Source organism: Bubalus kerabau, chromosome 5 (assembly GCF_029407905.1).
Source record: "Bubalus kerabau isolate K-KA32 ecotype Philippines breed swamp buffalo chromosome 5, PCC_UOA_SB_1v2, whole genome shotgun sequence".
Classification (NCBI taxonomy): Eukaryota; Metazoa; Chordata; class Mammalia; order Artiodactyla; family Bovidae; genus Bubalus; species Bubalus kerabau.
This window is the reverse complement of record NC_073628.1, coordinates 42,080,080-42,104,100: the sequence shown is the minus strand read 5'-3', so window position 1 is coordinate 42,104,100 and position 24,021 is coordinate 42,080,080. Positions and strand designations below refer to the sequence as shown.

The 24,021-nt window shown below is 37.8% G+C and overlaps 1 protein-coding gene across 9 annotated transcripts in view; it reads left to right on the top strand.

Annotated features, from left to right (window-relative positions):
- The window catches only part of LOC129652658 (disks large 1 tumor suppressor protein-like), a 690,295-nt gene that overhangs the window by 392,670 nt on the left and 273,604 nt on the right, over positions 1-24,021 (top strand). The window contains exon 4 of one of the 9 annotated variants that reach the window (XM_055581522.1): positions 18,696-18,992. The exons of the other annotated variants lie outside the window; for them this stretch is intronic. Coding sequence (XP_055437497.1) covers positions 18,696-18,725 — 30 coding nt within the window. The 3' untranslated portion in view covers positions 18,726-18,992. Of the gene's footprint in view, positions 1-18,695; positions 18,993-24,021 lie in introns of those variants that run through there. 9 annotated transcript variants of the gene reach the window in all.

Genomic DNA, 24,021 nt, shown 5'->3' with positions numbered 1-24,021 from the left:
CCCATTCTGAATCTGTGACACCTTGTCTTTCCTTGTCTTTGGTTATCAGATTATCCTTAAGCCCTCCAGTGTGGCTGTAGGAATAATGCAAAATCATGCTATATTTCTATATTCTCATTTGGTAATTATTCCTTGCTTAGCTTTCTGACATTCTCACCCATAAGCACATCCACTTATCTTTCCATAGTTGGACTTAGTAACCTTGCTTCAGATTGCCTACTTTTGATGGAATGACCATATCTTTAGAACAAAGTCACTAGGAATCTCTGTCTCTTTCTTCTCACATTGCCATTTCTACCCTCACTTTTGCTCCTCTCCCAGTCTACATCTTCTATACTGTGCAGTTGTGATTGTAAGCTGTTGCACTCTAACTCATATCCCTGCAACATGGCTGGCCAGGAGAAAGGCCAGAAATTTTTGTGTTGCTTTCGAAGCACGTCTTTAAATACTCTAAATTTTTTGAACTGGAGAAAAGCTTTAACTCAAAAAAATCTGTCATGTTGAAGTGAAGTCAAGTGAAAGTCACTCAGTCGTGTCTGACTTTTTGTGACCCCATGGACTATACACAGTCCATGGAATTCTCCAGGCCAGAATAACTGGAGTGGGTAGCCTTTCCCTTCTCCAGGGGATCTTCTCAACCCAGGGATTGAACCCAGGTCTCCTGCATTGCAGGTGGATTCTTTGCCAGCTGAGCCACAAGAGAAACTAAAGAATACTGGAGTGGGTAGCCTATCCCTACTATGTCATGTTGAGAACTTTTAACTGAATGAAGTCAGGAATGTAAGCATATTACAACTTTAATAGTAGTCTTAATGGACTTTGCAAGAGTGGTTGCAACCAAAAGGTAAACATGCCGGCATGGCATCAGAGATAAATAACAAGGCAGTGAGAACACGGACAGGAGCTTTGCCTTTTCCTAGGTAGGGCATTGAGCAGATTAGGCCTCAGTTCCCTTGGTTGTAGGGCTTCCCAGGTGGTGCTAATGGTAAAGAATCCACCTGCCAATGCAGGAGACACCTGAGATGTGGGTTTGATCCTTGGGTTGGGAAGATCCCCTGGAGGAGGAAATGGCAACCCACTCCAGTATTCTTGCCTGGAAAATTGCATGGGCAGAGGAGCCAGACAGGCTATAGTCCATGGAGCTGCAAAGAGTTGGACACAACTAGATGACTGAGCAGACACTCTTGGTCATAAAATGTCATTACGATGGCATTATGCTCATCCTAGCTATCTCACATGGTCTAGTGAGATATTGAGAATGAAGATGCTTTGAAAAGAAAAATGTGATGCACAGATATGAAAGGTGATGACTATGTATCTGGTCTATGGTTCTAGGTTGGAATGCCAGGGAGTCCACTGGCAATAATATATAGAAGGTTGGCATCTGAGATCAGAGAGCTGAAATAAATAAGGTCCTAAGCTTCTTTAGGGTGGCAGGTTATAGAAAATGATGAATGTTGTCAGGACAATTGAATTTGGAAAGAGACCAAAGGAACGATTGGAAAATGCTGTTTGAGTTGCTGAGATATTGAAATTCAGGGACCAACAGAAGTATCTAATATAATATATAGTCCTGTGATTTAAAAAGATGATGAGCTAGTCTGTATATTAATGTTCATGCTTAGGATATCAAGCTAAGCCTTCAATCTCTTTGGTAAACTGGGATAAGCATACTTCTAGGGAGCAGGAACATATTCTTTTGTAAGTTCTTTGGCTATCTCTTGTCTCTGAAATAAGAGCAGCCTTTGGGTATGAGTAGGAAAAAACTGCATCCCCCTGCAAAGTCTGGAAAGCTCTTTGTCACCTGAAGTATAGGTGTTAGGTATTAACAATAAGGTAATTGAATAAGTAAAACATATAATTTGTTAGTGATGAATGATAAGGAAAAAAATGAAGCAGGAAGGGGCTATAGCAAATATCTATGTAATTTTGAATAGAATGGCCAGGCAGGACTCACTGAAAAGATGGTTAAGACCTAAAGGATATTTTTATGGTCCACCGATGAGTCATGCTTCATTCCTTCCTCTACTAATTTTACTGATCTCAGGTCCAGGAGGAGGTGGCTGGATGTAGCAGTAGTAGCATTACCATTGAGGCACAGTATTGGCTATTGATATTACAAACAAAAACATTTTTTTCTTTTTCTGCACTGTTTCTCCTTTTAATATTTTATCAATGGTATGCCCCCACTCCAGTACTCTTGCCTGGAAAATCCCATGGATGGAGGAGCCTGGTAGGTGCAGTCCATGGGGTCACTAGCAGTCGGACATGACTGAGCGACTTCACTTTCACGTTTCACTTTCATGCACTGGAGAAGGAAATGGCAACCCACTCCAGTGTTCTTGCCTGGAGAATCCCAGGGACGGGGGAGCCTGGTGGGCTGCTGTCTACGGGGTCGCACAGAGTCGGACACGACTGAAGCGACTTAGCAGTAGCAGCAGCAGCAGCATGCCTAATGAAAGGGCTACCCTTAAGTTATATTTAGGATAATTTGGATAAACCACATACAACGATTTTTAAAAAATGCAATTAAGTAGGACTTCTATTTTTACAAATGGTGATACCAGAAAGCAGAATAAACATTATTTGAACATTAAATTTTATTAGCATAAAATATGTACTTTGTTATTTTAGTGATTGATATACGTGAAGTTTCAGAATAACATTCCAGCTTACAAGAGATTCTTGAGTGGTATTCTAGTGGACTCCCCAGCTAAAATTAACAGTGTTCTTTAATTATACTATTAATAAATGCCTAGATACTGTATAATATTAATCGGATACATGAGTTAGATATTGATATATATTAATATTTTCTATCTTCAGTTTGGCTATAGACTCATTAATTTTATTATCCAAATATATAATTATATAAGTAAGTTTATGCAAATCTTATGTATTTATTATATGACTACTATCAAAAACAAGTGTTCTCATGAAGATACATCATAAATTTAGTTAATTTAGTTAATGATTTCAATAAATTTAGTTAATGATTCTACATTATACTCATTTAAACCTCCATGTTTGCTTTATTTTATCCAGTATATAGAACTAGATAATATAATATATAATTGAGAGAGAGAAAATCATCATAAAATGGTAACTCTTGGAAAATCTGCATGAAGGGTATATGAGAATCCCTTGTATTATATCTTGCAGTGTTTCACTAAGTATGATATGAGACGCAAAATACAAAGTTTTAAAAAGTGACTCTGTCCATTTATTGATTGTTTTGGTATGGAAGTCAAGGTTAATTTTCTTCAGAAACGAATAACTCTGCTGCACTGTCTTCCAGTGTTCGTTGAGTCTAGTCTGACGTTTGTTCCTTTTGTGAGTAAACCATGAATTCTATATCCATTTCTTTGTTTCTTGAGTACTTTCCTACTACCTATTTTTTGAATTTTAAACTTATGTTGATACTGTTATAGGCATTCAAAATGGATCCTTCAGCAAAACAAAGATGCCTGCCATTCTGGAGTTCGTATTCTAGCCAGGTGGATGGGCCGTGGGTAGGGGAAGACACACTAAAATTAATAAATACATAAATAATGTAGTTTGTTGAAAAAATAAAATTTTTATGGAAAAACAAAGTACAGCAGGTAAAGGTGAGCAGTATTTGAGTGGGAGTGTGTTGCAATTTTAGATACGGTAGGGTAGACACTGTAGAGTATATAAAAAATGAGCAGTGTTGAAGCAGGTGAAAGAACTACCTGTGTAGTTATTTAGGGAAAGAGCTTTGCAAACAGGGACAGCAACCAGTCTAAAAATTCTTAGGAATATGCCTTCTCTGTGTTAGGGGAAGCAGAGAGGACAGTGAGGCTGGAGTGGAGGAGATGGGAGTAGAAGCAGTAAATCTAGGAGGTGAACTCAGGAAATGGAGAATGAGGTCATCTGGCCTTGTTTCTGTTGGTTATTTTACTGACTCTGGCTTTTGCTCTGAGCACATGGGTATTTATTGCAGAGTACTGAGCAGACAGGTGATGTGATCTGCCATAATTTAAAAGGATGACTTTGGGTACTGGGTGGAGAATAGTTTTATAGAGGCTGAGGGTAAATGCAGTCTAGGCAGATTAGACCATTGCACAATCCAGGTAGGGACTGTTAGTGAGTTAGACCAGGGTGGTAGCAATGGAAGTTTTGAGCAGTGTTAGGATCCTTGATATATTTTGAAGGTAAAGTCAGCATATTGCCTAACATTTTGGTCTGGGCTATGAAAGAGAGCAAGAAGTCAAGAATGTCTTCAGGATTTCCATTATGAGCAATAGAAAGAAGGAATGGACACCAGCTGAAGTGGAGGAGGCCAGGATTAGAGCAAGTTTGGAGATGGGGAAGATATGGCATTCCAGTATCTATGGCTGAACATGGAATTCCTACTAGATGTCCAAGAGACGATGTTAAAAACTTGGTTGGATATACTCAGCCAAACTATTGTTCAAGGCTAATATGTGTCTGAGATTTTCATTCCCTTCTTGATGCCCTATTTTTATCTCTAGAATCTTGAATCTTGTCTTTATTGTAGGGTTCTTAAATTTTACAATGATGAATGAATTTATTTACTTTCATTATTAGAACAAGTAAATTTTTGAAGCATAATCCCATTTAATTCAAAACCCTGAAGCCTATCTATGACGTTATGCTGCAGGCTTTTCAGGATAAATAAAAATGAATGGATTGAATCCTTTGGGATACCTTTTCCTAAAGAGCCCTTGTGAAAGATGAGAAACTGTCCCATGATCAACACTTGGATCACTGGCAAGAGTTCTGATTACTCTTACTTTGATACAACTACCATGATATAGTATTTAATTTCACAGAAACCATCAAGTCATATCACTTACTTGATGGCTCTGTTACATAAGTTGCTCAGTAGAGACTTCCTGGCACAGACTCATTTGTTTCTGATCATTGACACACATAATAATTTAACTGGAGTTATCTGTTTTCTTCGTGCTATACTCAAGCACATTTCATTTTAGTATAATTAATAGATATTTATTTTTGCTGCCAAAAGCAAAGATACCCCCATAGCAATATGACTATGATTATCATTTCCTTCCTCTGTCCCTTGCCATAAATTCATTACACTGTCCCATTATGGTTGCTCATTCATTTCACAGATATAAGCAATGACACATACATTTCTTTTTAAACCACCGATGTTGATTTCCATGTTGTTGCCCCAGTGAATAAATAATTCTGTAGTGTATATCACTGGTAGATGAATATTTCACTGAAGAAGTTGCTGATGCTAAAAATATAAATGATATATGCATATTCCTTTGCTTTTCCTCTCCTTACATTGACTTTTACCAGGAAAAGGAGTACATCATGGCTGTATATTGTCACCCTGCTTACTTAACTTATATGCAGAGTACATCATAAGAAATGCTGGGCTGGATGAAGCACAAGCTGGAATCAAGATTGCCGGGAGAAATATCAATAACCTCAGATATGCAGATGACACCACCCTTATGGCAGAAAGTGAAGAGGAACTCAAAAGCCTCTTGATGAAAGTGAAAGTGGAGAGTGAAAAAGTTGGCTTAAAGCTCAACATTCAGAAAACGAAGATCATGGCATCTGGTCCCATCACTTCATGGGAAATAGATGGGGAAACAGTGGAAACAGTGTCAGACTTTATTTTTCTGGGCTCCATAATCACTGCAGATGGTGACTGCAGCCATGAAATTAAAAGACGCTTACTCCTTGGAAGGAAAGTTATGACCAACCTAGATAGCATATTGAAAAGCAGAGACATTGCTTTGCCAACAAAGGTCCGTCTAGTCAAGGCTATGGTTTTTCCTGTGGTCATGTATGGATGTGAGAGTTGGACTGTGAAGAAAGCTGAGCGCTGAAGAATTGATGCTTTTGAACTGTGGTGTTGGAGAAGACTCTTGAGAGTCCCTTGGACTGCAAGGAGATCCAACCAGTCCATTCTAAAGGAGATCATCCCTGGGTGTTCTTTGGAAGGACTGATGCTAGAGCTGAAACTCCAGTACTTTGGCTACCTCATGCAAAGAGTTGACTCATTGGAAAAGACTCTGATGCTGGGAGGGACTGGGGGCAGGAGGCGAAGGGGACGACAGAGGATGAGATGGCTGGATGGCATCACTGACTCAATGGACGTGAGTCTGGGTGAACTCCGGGAGTTGGTGATGGACAGGGAGGCCTGGCATGCTGCGATTGATGGGGTCGCAAAGAGTTGGACACGACTGAGCGATTGAACTGAACTGAACTGAATGATGACTGAATGTTTACCATCTAGAAGAACTGAAGTACACCTGTGTAACTTCTAGATCATTTATGACTGAAGGTTGAGATCTAAAAGAAATTGTTAGCTTTCAGGAGAAATAATACAATATGGAAACTTGGGTAGGCCTCTGTCTTAGATTAGAGAAATGAGCTTAGTTTCAATAAATCATCTAGATTTGTAACTTTATAAAACTGAAAGCTATATCCCACCTGAAAAAATGTGGGGTTGTTGGGAAGAAACTAACATTTTAGAAACAATTAATATATAACCTCTCTGTACAAGGTATATTGCATATATTATTTCATTGAAACTATGGCAACTATAAGAAAGAAATGATGCTGTTTATTTTCAAGGGAACTGAAGCTAAAATATTTAAGAAATTGATGTAAGTACCATAGTAAGAAAGTGGGTGACTTGGGTTTCAACCCCCGCTGATTTTCTGTGTCATTCTGCCTTTCGATTCTCTCACCTTAGCATTGAGGGAAATATTTAGAGATATTTAGTGAGTTATTTAAAGTCAGGCAGGTGGTTTATGGAAGAGCTGGATTTAAAAGCAAGTCTCTTTAGGCTGTACTATCTTCTACATTATTCTATCTCCTTGTAAAATTCTATACTTCATAATACTGAGAATTTACCCTTAGTTTGAAATTACAGGAAATTTCATAATTTGATTCCCTCCCCCTGGAAATACATGATCCTTGCTTTCAAAAAATAAATGAGTAAAATTATGGAAAGTAAGTAAAATTGGCATCACTGATTCAATGGACGTGAACGTGGTGAACTCTGGGAGATAGTGAGGGATAGGGACGCCTGGCGTACTGCAGTCTATGGGGTCACAAAGAGTCCAACAAAATTATGAAACAACTCAACTCTGGTAATAAATATGCTCTTTGACTGTTTGTCATGTGGCGCTTTTCTCTTTAATTTTGAAGTATAAGACCTGTTTCATGTGTTGGTAAGGGCTACTGCTGCACTGAATCCTTTAGACAGAAAACAGAGGGCTGGCGAGCTTGTGTGGCTTCTCCAGGGAAACAGATGTTTAATAAAAGATAAGCTGTCATAAAAGAAGAGACCAGTGGTAACTTGTGGTCACTGGAGAAAATTTTTAGTGAAATATTTCCAACTTTAAGTAAAGAGGTTATTCATTCAACCCAGAATTATTTATTGAATGTCAGCTTATACACCATATGCTATATAGATCTAAAGATGTAAAGTTGAGATAATTCCTCAATTTATGAAGCTCAATGTCTTGTCAGAATAGAAGACACAGAGGAGTGAATAAACAATTATAGTTTTGAATCCTGTTACTGATAAATACAAAATTGGTATAGGCTTCTCGTTTACTCCCTCAAGGTCAGGAGATAATAAAAATTAAAGAAACCCATGGGTGAGCAGATGGATGTTTGAACTGTTGATGGTAGGGAGATAGTGGTAGCCTAGCCCAGGTTTGGCCAGTGAGGCTATATGAGATTCAACTAGGGTAGGAAACCACTTGAGTTCTGCTCTTACTTCTTCTCCACCTTTGTCTTGGGACCTCCAATACCTAACTGGTTATTGTGGGGCTTGACAGCCACACCTCAGACTTCTGTTACCCACTTACTTGGGGTTGGAGCTTTATTACTTTGGGGTAGTGATTAGATATCCAGAGCAGAAATATAAACTCACAGGCAAATGCAATGAGAGGAGCATAACTTCTTTAAAAGAAAAGAAAAAAGGCTACAAACATAAGTTACAGATGTCATGCAAAGCAGAATTGTTAGAACAGAAGGACAAGAATTTCAGATAAGCATAAAACCCAGTAAAAAATTAAAATTTTAGACTTGTAAGAAAAATATAAAAGGATCCAAATATTTTGTATCAGAAATATAACACTTGAAATAAAGAGCCCAATAAGTAGAATGGGATAAATAATGGAATGAATGGATTAGGAACTTGAAAGCAAAGAGTTGTTCAAGGAAGAAGCATGAACAGCTTAATACACAGAATATGTAAATGAAAATTAAGAGAAATAGAGGATAGAAATTGAAGTGCCAACATGTGGACGTTAAGAGTTCCAGAAAAGTGAAAACTAAAAATACAGAGGTGATTTTTGAGAAAGTAATGGAGGTAGATTCCACAGAAGTAAGACTTAAGAAAGGTGACAAACCTGAGAATAATGGGTCCGAAATACCAAACTGAAAAGATAAGATGCACATCAAAAAAATAACAGAAAAATAACATGAAAGACAAAAGACAGTCTATAGAAATTTCCAAGGAGAAATAGTAGATCATGTTGTCAATAGCAATACTTGATGCAAGAAAAGACTTTGAGCTAAGTATGAAATTGAAGTACGGGTCTATAATCTATTTCTCTTTGAAGCTAATACCCATTTATACATGTCTGGTAACTGACCTTCTAATAAGTAGACATAGAAATGATATTTGCTAGGAGGAGAGTCCTTATATATGGAATGTTCTTTTCAGTATGTCTCTGGAATAGGATTGCTTATGGTAAATAAATTGTAATCTATCAATATTTGAGACATGGCTACTCAGAAAATATCATGTAAGCCCCATAATTATCTGGGGGTACAAAATGGATGTTTTAGAACCTAAACATGTTTAAGTCTCACAAACTTTAGTTAAGCACCTCATCATTCTGGCAAGAAGTAAGGATTTGAAGAGCCACATGGGATGTCCTAGATCTCTCCTTGATTTACTTGTGCCTCTTGATGGCTTCCATCCTTAAAATTATTAGCAAAGCTCAGTTCAGTTCAGTAGATCAGTCGTGTCCAACTCTTTGCGACCCCATGGACTGTAGCACGCCAGGCCTCCCTGTCCATCACCAACTCCAGGAGTTTACTCAAACTCACGTCCATCAAGTCTGTGATGCCATCCAGCCATCTCATCCTCTGTCATCCCCTTTTCCTCCTGCCCCCAATCCTTCCCAGCATCAGAGTCTTTTCCAGTGAGTCAACTCTTCGCATGAGGTGGCCAAAGTACTGGAGTTTCAGCTTCAGCATCAGTCCTTCCAATGAATATTCAGGACTGATTTCCTTTAGGATGGACTGGTTAGATCTCCTTGCAGTCTAGGGGACTCTCAAGAGTCTTCTCCAACACCACAGTTCAAAAGCATTAATTCTTTGGCGTTAATTCTTAGTCCAAATCTCACATCCATACATGACTACTGGAAAAACCATAGCTTTGACTAGGCAGACCTTTATTGGCAGAATAATGTCTCTGCTTTTTAATATGCTGTCTAGGTTGGTCATAACTTTTCTTCCAAGCAAAGAAAAGCTCAGTACTGGATAAGATCTGGGTAAGAGAGTCTTATGAGTTTGATTTGCTGATTCTTACATTACCACAGAACTTAGAATTTTATATCCCCACCTAATCATCAGAGGCATAGAAAAGAATATCCTTAAATATGATAAGGTTCCTCTTACACACACACACAAGACCTAAATTGAGAAATATTAGAAACATTCCCTTTAAAGTTGAGAATTGATACAAGAATGGCCATTATCACCAATTCTAGTTAGCAGTGTTATAGGAGGTCCTACCTAATTATAAAACAATAAAAAGAAATTAAGGACCTAAAGTTTGGAAAGGAGGAAATTAAAAATTTTTGGTAGATGATATGATTGTCTACTACTAACTACGAACTCTATATAAGAAATCTATAACAAGTTGATACAAATAATAGTTTAGTAAGGGTCTGAATATAAAATCAGTAAGCAAAAATCAATTGTATATATAAACATTAGTTACAAATAACTAGAAAATATAATTTTGAAAAGGCTTCCCAGGGGGCACAATGGTAAAGAATCTGCCTGCCAATCCAGGAGATGCAAGAGATGTGGTTTCAATCCCTGGTTGGGAAGATCCTCTGAAGTAGAAAATGGCAACCCACTCCAGTATTCTTGCCTGGAAGATTCCATAGACACAGGAGCCTTGTGGGCTCTAGTCCATGAAGTCATGGAGAGTCAGACATGACTGAGCATGCAAGCACACACATAATTTTAGAAGGCATTATTTATTATAATAATAGCAACAAAAAGTATGCAAAAATTATAAAACTTTATTGAGGCATTAATAAAAAATAAGTAAAGATATCTATTATGTTTATTAATAGGAATATTTAATATGAAATGTAAACTTTTCTACAAATTGATCTATATAGAGAATGACATATAGAGAATGACATTTACAAAATTCCCAGCAGTATTGTTCTTGAAACTTAATAACCTGATTAAAATTTTAAATGGAATAGCAGGTGTCAAGAACAGGCAAGATACTTATAAAGAAGATGAAAGAGGGGGTGCCTCTTACCACAAGGCACTGAGAAGTTATAATAATTAAGAGAGCATGTTACTGTCCCCAGTACTGACAGATTGACTAAGAATGTAGGATAACCTGAAAACACTTATGTATCTGAAACTTTGATGTATAGAACTTGCAGTGCGATAGATCAGTAGAGACAGGAGGAGTTACTCAATACATTTTTTATACACATGGGAAAGAAAGTTAGATCCTTATTATCTACCATGCACCAAAATCAATTCCACATGGATGAAGAATTTAAATATCAAAGCAAACCTTTAAAACCTTAAAATACATATATATATATATATATATATATATATGTTTTGTTAATATATAAAATATTTAGAATACTGCTCTAATATTGGAGATAGGGAATGATTTTTAAAATACAAGAAGAGCTAGCCATGTGGAAGAGGTAATAAACTTGCCCTTACCTGTGGCGGATTCATTTTGATATTTGGCAAAACTAATACAATTTTGTAAAGTTTAAAAATAAAATAAAATTTAAAAATAAAATAAAATATAAGAGCTTTTATTCATCATGCCAAATTAAGAAAGTGCAAAACCAAGTTACAAACTGCAAGATGTGTACATTATGCATAATTGACACAAGATTTATTTCATAAATGTTTGATGAACAACATGTTGATAAATACTAAGTGACTCAAAATGAGACTTTTTGCAGATAAGGAAACACATGTGGTCAATAAGTATATGAAAGAATATTAAGCTTTGTTATAATCAGGGAAAAGCAAAACAGGACTAAGATGAAATACCACTTTGTATCCATTTAGGTGGGAAAAATAGACTGGCAATACCAAATAGAGAGGATGTGGAGTAGCAGGATTTCATGTATTGCTGGTGAGAGCATGAATTGGCATAGAAAATCAGTTTGGCATTATCTCATAAAATTGAATATTTACATATTCTGTGGGCCATTGTTTCTAGTCCTAGGTATATACTGTAAAGAAACTTTTGAGAATTTCGTACAGGAGACATTTATAGGAATATTCTTAGTATGCCACCATAATAAAGACCTGGAAATAACCTTAATGCCCATTTACAGAAGAATGGGTATTATTGTTGCTGTTATTCAGTCACTAAGTTGTGTCTGACTCTTTGTGACCCTATGGGCTGTAGCACACCAGGCTCCTCTGTCCTCCACTGTCTCCCTGAGTTTGCTCCTGTTCATGTCCATTGAGTCGGTGATAACTAACCATCTCATCCTATGCCATCCACTTTTCCTTTTGCCTTCAATCTTTCCCAGCATCAGGGTCTTTTCTAGTGAGTCAGTACTTCGTATCAGGTGGCCAAAGTATTGGAGCTTCAGTGTCAGCATCAGTCCTTCCAGTGAATATTTGGGGTTAATTTCCTCTAGGATTGACTGGTTTGATAGGGACTCTCAAGAGTCTTCTCCAACACCACAATTCAAAAGCGTCAATTCTTTGGTGCTCAGCTTCATGTATGTTCCAACTGTCACATCTGTACTGGAAAAATCATAGTTTTGACTATATAGACCTATATTGGCAAAGTGGTATCTCTGCTTTTTAATATGCTGTATAGGCTTGTCATAGGTTTCCTTCCAAGGCTTAAGCATCTTTTAATTTCATGGCGGCAGTCACCATCTGCAGTGATTTTGAAGCCTAAGAAAATAGTGTTATGTTCATGCAATGAAATATTAAATAGTATTCAAAATTAAACTATAGCATGAGCAAAAATATGAATTAACTTTAATAATGTACTATTGAATTAAAAAGGGAGTCCCAAAGATTGCATAAATATAAAGGCCTTTCATAAAATAAAAAACCAGTAATTCTAAATGATACTTTTTTCTCAGAATATACATGAATATACAATTTTATATATGTGCATGTGTATACACATATACATGTTTAATGAAAGTCTATATGTAAATATATGTAAATAACCACATATAAATAAGCAGTTTTACATATAAAGCCAAGGAAACCTATTATACAGTTCAGGATGGTAGTCAGAAGTTTCAGGGGCTGGGATTGTGAACAACCCCCAAAGTAAACAGAAGTTATTGAAGATTTTCTAGGTTCTATTTCATGTTTGTTTGCTGATATTGTATTACAGAAGAGAAAAGAAGAAATAAAAGAGGGCCAGGTAAAGACCAGGCATGAGAGCGTGTCATGAACCAATGATGGTAAACAATCTAATTTGGGGTACTTGAATCACACGCATACACACAAACCTAAAATACCATAGCATTATTTGCTATGAAATGAGTAAGTACAAGTTGTTACGGGAGTACAGGAAGCAAAATTTAATCCAAAGTGGATGAAAGAAGAAAGTGGAAATAGCTCCCCTAAAAGAGGATGTCTGAGCCATAGTATCGATAACTTTTATTGTGCACATTCAGTGTCAGATACTATTCTAAATATATGTTCTGACTCTTAATCCTCGCAATGATAGGTACTATTACCACATTTACTTTAACAAGTACAGATCACTTAAGTAATGATATCAGTCAACCTAAAAGTGGCTATTAGTCTCTGAGATGGTTCTTCTCTCCCACATGCATGGTATTATTATTATTGTTACTGGATTCCATTTTAATTTATTTTTCCCTCATCAAAGTTTGAGGGTTTTGGCAGTATGACCCATGTCCTATTCATTGTTCATTTCCAGACCTAAACCAAGGTCTGAAACACGTCTTGTGTGCACTAAGTGTTCATATCATGAGTGAATAAATATATGAATGAATGAAGATTCTATAGTCATTTTTTGTTTGTTTGTTTTGGTGAGGGGACAGAGAGGGCCTAACATGTTAGCAATATGCTATAATGCAAGATATTTGCTTCCAAAGAAATGCACAAAGATCATAACCCACTGTGAGAAATCCTATAAAATTTCTTAAAAGTGCTGTTTTAAGGGTCATAATCCCTATTTTGTCAGGGAAAATCTGTTTCTGTTGAAAAAAAAATCAAGAATGATGCTCTCCATCATTAATTTAATGAATGATGTAAGGATTCTCTCCGTCATTCATTTAATCCTTACCATTTAATAGCCAGCAGGAATGTGCTGTGTGGTTCAGGAAACTTAAACAGGGGTGCTGTATCAACCCAGAGGGGTGGGATGGGGAGGGAGATGGGAGGGTTGTAAGGATTAAATGAATCAGCACACATAATATACTTAGAACAGTGTCTGACACATAGACCATAGACAATGAAAGTTATCCATCAATACTACAGCTCAAAACCCCTTTCTTTGGGAGGCTCTTTTCAGATTCTTCTCATCATTTTGAATTAAGTGCTACTTTGCTATACTCCCACAATTTCTTCTTACTCATCTCACGGCAAATACCATTATTTGAGATTTGTGTGTATGTGTATGATTCAAGTACCACTGCTGCTGCTGCTGCTGCTGCTGCTAAGTCGCTTCAGTCGTGTCCGACTCTGTGCGACCCCATAGACAGCAGCCCACCAGGCTTCCCCATCCCTGGGATTCTCCAGGCAAGAACACTGGAGTGGGTTGCCATTTCCTTCTCCAGTGCATGAAAGTGAAAAGTGAAAGTGAAGTCGCTCAGTCTTGTCGGACTCTAGTGACCCCATGGACTGCAGCCTACCAGGCTTCTCCGTCCATGGGATTTTCCAGGCAAAAGTATTGGAGTGGGGTGCCATTGCCTTCTCTGTTCAAGTACCACAAATCGGATTAATTATAATCCTTGGTTCGTGACACATTCTCATCCCTGGTCTTTGCATGCCCCTCTTTTTTATTAAATTAATTTATTTTTTGTTGAAGGATAATTGCTCTACAGAATTTTGTTGTTTTCTGTCAAACCTCAATATGAATCAGCCACAGGTATAGATAGATCCCCTCCCTTTTGAACCTCCCTTCCATCTCCCTCCCCATCCCACCCCTCTAGGTTGATACAGCGCCCCTGTTTAAGTTTCCTGAACCACACAGCACATTCCTGTTGGCTATCTATTTAACACATATATACGGAATCTAGAAAAATGGTATGAATAATTTATTTACAGGGCAACAATGGAGAAACAGACATAGAGACTAGACTTATGGACATGGGGAGAGGCTAGGAGAGGGTGAGATGTATGGAGAGAGTAACATGGAAAGTTACATTACTATATGTATGGCCCTCTTTTATTCTTTCCTTTCTCTTTTCTTTTATCTTTAGTCTCAGTTCAGTTTAGTTCAGTTGCTTAGTTGTGTCCAACTCTTTGCGACCCCATGAACCGCAGCACGCCAGGCCTCCCTGTCCATCACCAACTCCCAGAGTCCACCCAAACCCATGTCCATTGTGTCGGTGATGCCATCCTGCCATCTCATCCTTTGTCGTCCCCTTCTCCTCCTCCCCTCAATCTTTCCCAGCATCAGGGTCTTTTCCAATGAGTCAGCTCTTCGCATCAGGTGGCCAAAGCATTGGAATTTCAGCTTCAACATCAGTCCTTCCAATGAACACCCAGGGCTGATCTTCTTTAGTCTCAGAGAAGTTCTTTAAGACAGGCAGGAAGAAAGAGTCAGGCAAAGAACAGGGTAAAGAGGGTAAATGTCTCATTTTACTTCATGATATCCTAAAGGCACATGCTCAAAAATTCATTAAGGAGTCTTAATTTGTTTGTTCAACAAAGATTTTTGAGCCATTATATGCTAGGGACTTTAGCCAACAAACCAATTACTGTAAAGCATCATTCTTGACCTTAAGTATTAATAACTTTAAGTAAGGCAGAAGAGCTTGTGCATGCATTCTAAGTTGCTTCAGTCATGCCCGACTCTTTGCGACCCCATGGACTGTAGCCCACCAGGCTCCTTTGTCCATGGGATTCTCCAGGCAAGAATACTGGAGTTGATTGCCATGCCCTTCTCCAGGGGATCTTCCTGACCCAGGGATCTAACTTGCGTCTCTTGCATGGGCAGGTGGGTTCTTTACTACTAGTGCCACCTGGGTATCCCAGAAGAGCTTGTAATTAATTAATAATATCCCATGACTTCAAAAGTTTACTCAAATTCAGTGAAATAATAACATACTTTTAGGTTGACATCAGAGATTTAATATCTGTTTCTTCTGTTGTTAGTGGCAGATCATTCCACCAAAGGACAACAATTAAAAATGAAAAAAACAAAGCTTCCTCTTATTTCAGCCTGTCTCTGACATGGTAACTAGCCATGTTCTCACCTGTTACACACATTTTAATTACTTTTTCCTCTGCTCAGGCTCTTTAAAGGGTTTTTGTAAAAATTTCCTTGTTAAAGCATCTCACTTATTTCTCTACTAATTAATCAGAAAATTCATTTATTTCTCCCCTTTTTGGTCATTTATCAAAGGACAGACACTGTGAGAACTTTCATGTAAATTTATGAAAGCTCAGTCTGCATTTCTTTTCTGCTGTGGAAGCAATAATTACTTTATTGTTGGATCTGACTCTGGCACTTCCTTGGTGACATTTTGCTTAGTCAGCAGCATCTTTTCAGGTGCTGGGAATGCTGTTTTAGCAATGGATGAATGTGTGAGATTCACATGCCTCTCATCAAGTTTTGCTTCTATGGGCTATATATCTCCACACATGCTCATGTAGTTTCTAGGAACCTTTAAACAAGAGTTTTCACTGGTTCTTGGCAACTTTGAGGGGAAAGGTTGTATGTGTCTTAATTTTAACCCATTGTGTCCTCACAAAAATATTTTCCTGTAAGTGCAGTTTTTAGATTCCTGAAGTGGAAAGATCAGATAGAGTTGGGGTGAAATCTCAGTCTATTTATTTTTCTATGTGAACTTGGACAAGTTATCAAAAATTTTGGAACCTTGATTTCCTCATTTGTTAAATGTATGTGGTAGGATGAATCTTGTATAGCTATTTGAGGTTTAATTAAGAACATACATAAAATATCTAACACATAGTGCGTGTTATGAACTGAATTGTGTCCCTCCAAAATTCTTATGTTGAAGTCCTAGTCTCTAGTACCTCTGAATATGACTGTACTTGAAAATAGGGCTGTTAAAGAGGGCAAGAGCGTTGTCCCTCATCTGATCTGACAGATGTTCTTGAAGGAGAATTTTGAGCACGTCAGGGCTGCGCAAGTAGGCAAGAGAAGAGTGACTGAAAGCCAAAAAGAGAGACCTCGGAAGAAACTAACTCTGCCAGCACCTAGATCTTGAACTTCCAGCCTCCAGAACTGTGTGAAAATTAATTTCTGTAGTTTAAGCCTCCCGGTCATTCATATTTTGTTATGGAATCTGTAACAAACTAATATAGTTGACACTCAACAAATAGAAGCTTTCTTTTTATTTTAATTTTTAGAATGTTGGATTTGGAGCCAGCAAGCCTGGTGTGGAATTCTCTGTGTTTCAGTTTCTTAATCTGTAAAATGGAGTGAATAATATCTGCATTATAGTTAGTTTTAAGGATTAAATTAGTCAATACATATAAAGTTCTTAGCCTTATGTCCGCTGAGTCGATGATGCCATCCAAACATCTCATCGTCTATTGCCAGGTTCTCTTCCTGCCCTCAGTCTTTCCCAGGGTCTTTTCCAATGAGTCAGGTCATCACATTAGGTGGCCAAAGTATTGGAGCTTCAGCATCAGTCCATCCAATGAGTATTTAGCGTTGATATCCCTTAGGATTGACTGGCTTGATCTTCTTGCTGTCCAAGGGACTCTCAAGAGTCTTCTCCAATACACAAGTGTTAAAAACATAAGTAATTGATATATGTATTGGAGAAGGCAATGGCACCCCACTCCAGTACTCTTGCCTGGAAAATCCCATGGATGGAGGAGCCTGGTGGGCTGCAGTCCATGGGGTGGCTAAGAGTCAGATACGACTGACTGAGCGACTTCACTTTCACTTTTCACTTTCATGCATTGGAGAAAGAAATGGCAATCCACTCCAGTGTTCTTGCCTGGAGAATCCCAGGGACGGGGGAGCCTGGTGGGCTGCCATCTATGGGGTCACACAGAGTCGGACACAACTGAAGTGACTTAGCAGCAATTGATATATGTATAGACTTTTATGTACTGAGGAAGTCTCTTGACTTGTGTTTCTACTTTCAATCAGTGTCTCATACAATATATTCTGTATATTGCCCAGGACTAGACTTCCAGAAGAGATCCTTTGATTATTTTACTGCTCAGCAGTTTTTAGTGGCTCATCATTAACAATGAAATGATCTCTGTATTATCTGTATTGGCATTCAAAGCCTTCAAAAATCTAGATCCTAACTGCCTTTCCTGTTTCGATCCTTTAATTCTCCCTATGGCAAATTCGCTTATTTGTTCCACTTATAAATGGTAATAAGTGATCATAAGTTTTTATGTTAGCTTACTTATATTCATTGATCTTCTCCTGAACATTCTCTTTTCTTATGTAGTTTGATCCAGACTTTTCCTTCTACCTGTAATTCTTTCTATGTTTATCTATCCCTATTAAAATCCTAATTGTTCATTAGGTTTCATTTGGTCTTTGACATTTTCCTTAACAATTTTAAACAAAAATGAGTTTTGCTTGCACTTCTGGATTTTTGTTACTATGATTGTTGACTTTAAAGAGTTGTTGAATGCATAAAACATGGATATATGGATAGATCAATGAATGAAAAGATGGATGGAAGAACATACAGGCCTACAATCTGTGTACCTGTGTTTCTATCATCTTACCAAGAACATTTTTTATATTCTATTTTAGAAACACTTGAAAATTCTAATTGCCATAAAAGATAACACACTTTTGAAACAAATTATTGCTTTCAGTGAATGACCTAATAGTATTATTTTTCCTCTTTATCTCTGCGTTCTACTTAAATATACTGGTCAAAATTGATTTAGAAATGATTGCATCTGCATTATTACATGCCTAGTGCTTAAATTGAAATTGAGAATTTTTGAAAGTTTGTTTTTATTAAAATACTGACCTGAACCTGTTTTTAGCCTTCCCTAATATTTGTGAAATTGATTGAGTAGTTAGGTAGATGCATGTATAGTAACATTGTAATTTTCTTTTCTGACAGGGACATTGGGAAGGTTAATTAGTCCCTGTAATGATTTTTGTCCCCTTGATGAAAAGACTCCATGCAAATACAGAGTGCAGGATAATGAATTCCATTAAAATCAGAAGGGTTGTATTGTCAGTGACTGTTGATGGATTTAAATTTTTTTTCCAGAAGGAAGAGAATCTGAAACATTACTTCTAACCCCAAGGGATGGTTTTGGGCTGAACATCTTAACCCAAGGTCTTATGATGACTATGTTTTCATTCAGCTGAGACCATCATCTAGTAGATAGAACTATGGACTTAAGACTTTAATGGCCAGGGAAAGAATGGGAGAAAATATATTTATTTCCCTGTCTGGTAACCACAGATGCCTCATTTAATTATTTACTTAAGATTCATCATTAAGTGTTTCCTCTCCTGCTGATAGCAGGTACATTTCTAAACTCTCAAGTTACAGTGTCTTGGTTTAAGCAGATCCTGCACTTAACCTGCATGATCTGGGTCTGTATTTCAGAATTTCATTCTCATCTGCTTGTACTTAGAGATAATAAATATTCTTGCTTTGCACACTGTCTAATGGCTTCTTTCCAACAACATTAGAAGTAGGTAATACAGAATGCCATTGTGTTCTGAAAAGTTTTGGAGGTTCAGGAAGGTGCTTGGGTTGCTATAACAGAATATCACAAACTAGGTGTTTAAACAACGAACACTATTTCTCATAGCTCTGGGGGCTGTAGAGACAAAGATCATGATGAAGACCCTCTACCTTGTTATAGATAGTCTTTGTCTTGTTATATGGTGGAAATTAGAGTAAGCAAGATTTCTCCTGCCTTTTCTTATAAAGGTGCTAATTCCATTGTAAGTGTTTTACCCTCATGATTTAGTTACCTCCCAAAGTTCCAATTTCTAAATATCATCACTGGGGATTAGAGTTTCAGTATGTCATGTTGGCAGTACACAATCATTCAGTTCATTGTAGAGAATGAACATTTTCTGAGTATCTGCTATATCCTAAATACTGGACTTTGTATTTTATTAACTTGAAAAACTCCCACTGACATTATGTAAGGCATCTTTGTTATGAGGTAGTCCTTCTAAGGACAGATAAGAAAGCCTTCCTCAGAAACCAATGCAAAGAAATAGAGGAAAACAATAGAATGGAAAAGACTAGAGATCTCTTCAAGAAAACTAGAGATACCAAGGGAACTTGTCATGCAAAGATGGGCACAATAAAGGACAGAAATGGTATGGACCTAACAAAGCAGAAGATATTAAGAAGAGGTGGCAAGGATATGACAATTATGCAAAAAAAAATCTTCATGACCCAGATAATCATGATGGTGTGATCACTCACCTAGAATGAGTGTGAAGACATTCTAGAATGCGAAGTCAAGTGGGCCTGAGGAAGCATCACTACAAACAAAGCTAGTGGAGGTGATGGAATTCCAGATAAGCTATTTCAAATCCTGAAAGATGATGCTGTAAAAGTACTGCACTCAATATGCCAGCAAATTTGGAAAACTTAGCAGTGGCCATAGGACTGGAAAAGGACAGTTTTCATTCCAATTCCAAAGAAAGGCAATACCAAAGAACGCGGAAACTACTGCACAATTGCACACATCTCATACGCTAGCAAAGTAATGCTAAAAATTCCCCAAGCCAGACTTCAACAGTACATGAACCGTGAACTTCCACATGTTCAAGATGGTTTTAGAAAAGGCAGAGGAACCAGAGATCAAATTGTCAACATCCGCTGGATCCTTGAAAAAGCAATAGAGTTCCAGAACAAACATCTACTTCTGATTTATTGACTATGCCAAAGCCTTTGACTGTGTGGATTACAACAAACTGTGGAAAATTCTTAAAGAGATGGGAATACCAGACCACCTGACCTGCCTTCTGAGAAATTTGTATGCAGGTCAAGAAGAAACAGTTAGAACTGGACATAGAACAGCCTGTTTTCAAATCCAGAAAGGAGTACGTCAAGCCTGTATATTTAACCTATATGCAGAGTACATTATGAGAAATGCTGGACTGGATGAAGCACAAGCTGGAATCAAGATTGCCGGGATGCAGATGACACCACCCTAATGCCAGAAAGCAAAGAAGAACTAAAGAGCCCCTTGATGAAAGTGAAAGAGGAGAGGAAAAAAGTTGGCTTAAAACAACGTTCAGAAAACGAAGATCATGGCATCTGGTCCCATCACTTTATGGCAAATAGATGGGGAAACAGTGAAAACAGTGACAGACTTTATTTTTGGGGGGTCCAAAATCACTGCAGATGGTGACTGCAGCCATGAAATTAAAAGACACTTACTCCTTGGAAGAAAATCTATGACCAACCTAGACAGCATATTAAAAAGCAGAGACATTACTTTGCCAACAAAGGTCCATATAGTCAAAGTTATGGTTTTTCCGGTAGTCATATGTGTATGTGAGATTTGGACTATTAAAAAAAAGCTGAGCACTGAAGAACTGATGCTTTTGAACTGTGCTGTTGAAGAAGACTCTTGAGAGTCCATTGGACTGCAAGAAGATCCAACCAGTCCATCCTAAAGGAAATCAGTCCTCAATATTCATTGGAAGGACTGATGCTGGTGCCAAAACTCTAAAACTTTGGCCACTTGGTTCAATGAATGGACTCATTCAATAAGATCCTGATGCTGGGAAAGTTTGAGGGTGTGAGGAGAAGGGCATGACAAGGGATGAGATAGTTGAATGGGATCACTGAGTCAATGGACATGAGTTTGAGTGGGCTCCAGGAGTTGATGATAGACAGGGAGGCTGGCTTGCTGCAGTCCATGGGGTTGCAAAGAGTCAGATACGACTGAGTGACTGAACTGACTGATACCTTCTTCTATCACCGAACTTATTTTGGTGGTGGTGGTGGTTTAGTGGCTAAGTCATGTCCCACTCTTGTGACTCCACAGACTGTAGCCTACCAGGCTCCTCTGTCCATGGGGATTCTCCAGGCAAGAATACTGGAGTGGAGGGAGGAGCCAAGATGGCGGAGGAGTAGGACGGGGAGAACACTTTCTCCCCCACAAATTCATCAAAAGAGCATTTAAACGTCGAGTAAATTCCACAAAACAACTTCTGAATGCCGGCCATTCCCTTCTCCAGGGATCTTCCTGACCTAGGAATTGAACCCAGGTCTCCTGCATTGCAGGCAGATTCTTTACCAACTGACCTACAAGGGAATCAGACTTATTTTACTGGTGTTTATGTGTCTGTTTCTTCAACTAGAGGGTAAGCTCTTTAGGACAGTGGCTATGTCTTATCTTGTTTCTTCCTATATCCTCATTATATAGCAAAGTGTTTGGCATGTTGTAGGAACTCAACTAAAATTAAGTAATGAAAAATTTACAATGTTCCTTAATCTTCTCATTGACATACTGATCTCTCTGCATTTTAAAATGGCAAAGCTAATAGTCTTCAGAATTATTACAAAAATCAAGTAAAGGTTGCCTTTAGATGAAGATGGCATATTGAAGCTACAGCACAGATTTTCCCTTTCCCAGTACTAATTGCTAAAGCCCCAAACAGTTAAAACTATTCAGCACTGACATTCACACCCACCACCCTACCATCACCAAACAAAGGGAAAGGGGATACTCTGTGGTAACAGTCTTGGGGTACTAATGGCCTAGGGTGGGCAATAAAGGTTTTAGAGTGGAATACAGATATGCTGCAGAGTTTGGCCTCTGGTGACATCCAAACCCCTTACATATAGTCTTACCTACACTGTCACCCCTATCTCCAGTAAGAACCTAATTATTAAGTAAGTTATAAGCAAAGGCTACTGGAAATAGCTGCTGAAGAGAAACTGCTGAAATGTTAAAGTAAACATTAGGCTGGCTCTCTTTGTGGAAAGTCAAGGATTCTAGGGAAACCATATGAAATGTAGCATTAAAATTAGGAAAAGTCCATCCTAGGATAAGGTATTTAATAAAATCTCAGAAGAGAGAAGGATCAGTTTTACTCCAGAACTTCACTCTGCATAGTCTAGTTTTTCTCCTTTCTCTTTTATTCCCCTGATGATAAGAAATATCCAGAACTTATACTGTACCTAGGGACAAGAATGTTGAGATAGTACCAAGAAGTCCTCCCCATCATATCAGAGGAAAGAGAATGATCAGCGGAATGCAATTTTAAAAAAATGGTAAGCTCCTCAACTACAACAAAAAGGAATTAAAGGCATGAAAAGACAAAAATTCAAAGTAGAATTAAATATAGCTCATTGGCATAAAGAAATTTATGTTGTGCAGAATCAAGATCTCCAGACTGGAGTTTCTGTTTTACTTTTTTTCTTTTTTCACCTAGAGACTTATTATGTTATATTGCTCAGCTATAAAATTATCTGGGGCACCAAATAAAAGTATTTTTGGAAATTGTTATAAGTACTGTTATTTAAGGCCTCATAAGCCTGTGATAGGGTGAAAGTACTTCCTGTATTTCCATGTCTATAACATATATCTGTTATGGAAAAATCCAGGTAGTTAGATAGATTACTTTTACATATTGCAATATTCTGAATTCAGATACACTATAGATAAGAGACAGTGAGAGTGATGTCAATTTTGGTTTAATAGCTTCACTACCTCTATCCCTTTACTATTGTAAAAGGTAAATTACTATCATAAGAGAAAAGTAAAGAAAGGATCCATAAGAAAAATCAAAGGTATTGGTACTTACTATTTAGATAACACATTCATGGAAATGTTGAATTCTGTCTGCCTGCCTGCCTATCTATCTCTGTACCTACCTACTTACCCAGCCATTGTTCTTTGAATGAAGAAGTGAGACTGTTGTCCTGGAAAGGTGTATTTGTTTGGTGTATTTGTTTAATCCAACCCTTTGTTTGGATTAAAAATAAGTTCAGACTTTTGAGAAAAAGAAAATATGATTTACCGATGGTTTGATAATAACTGACTTTGCTAATTAGATTGTTTTGTGAACATTTCCCATTAATCGAAGTGGGCTAATTTCATTCCAAGACTTTGAAGAAAACATAAGCTATCAAAGAAATATTGTTCATAGATGATAGATAATGGGTATCAGGTTTACCTTTGTGCCATAAACACGAAACAATTGTAAAACTGGATAAAAGGCTTAAAGCTGCTGTTTCAGTGCACTCGGCGACAGACCACACAAGACAGCAATCCAAAAATATAGGAGCTTTACCTAGGTCCCAACATTCTGCCTGGCAGACAATAACAACTTCAAAGAGTAGAAAAAAGTGATACTGGAGCTTATTTCTGCTGAAGTGGATAGGATTTGCAGGGTAAAATACTAGAAGTGAGAGAACTACCTTGAGAAGGAACTTCGAAAATCTGCATGAGAAATGCCACGATGTCTTCCTGAAACAAGGGTGCACAAATGCAGGGTGACATTTACTGAGGCCTGGTAGAGAACAGCTGAGAGTGTCTCTGTACTTTCTTCAGAATGAAAGAAAATGACACCAGGAAGAAGCTCAGGAATCCATAAGTGAATGA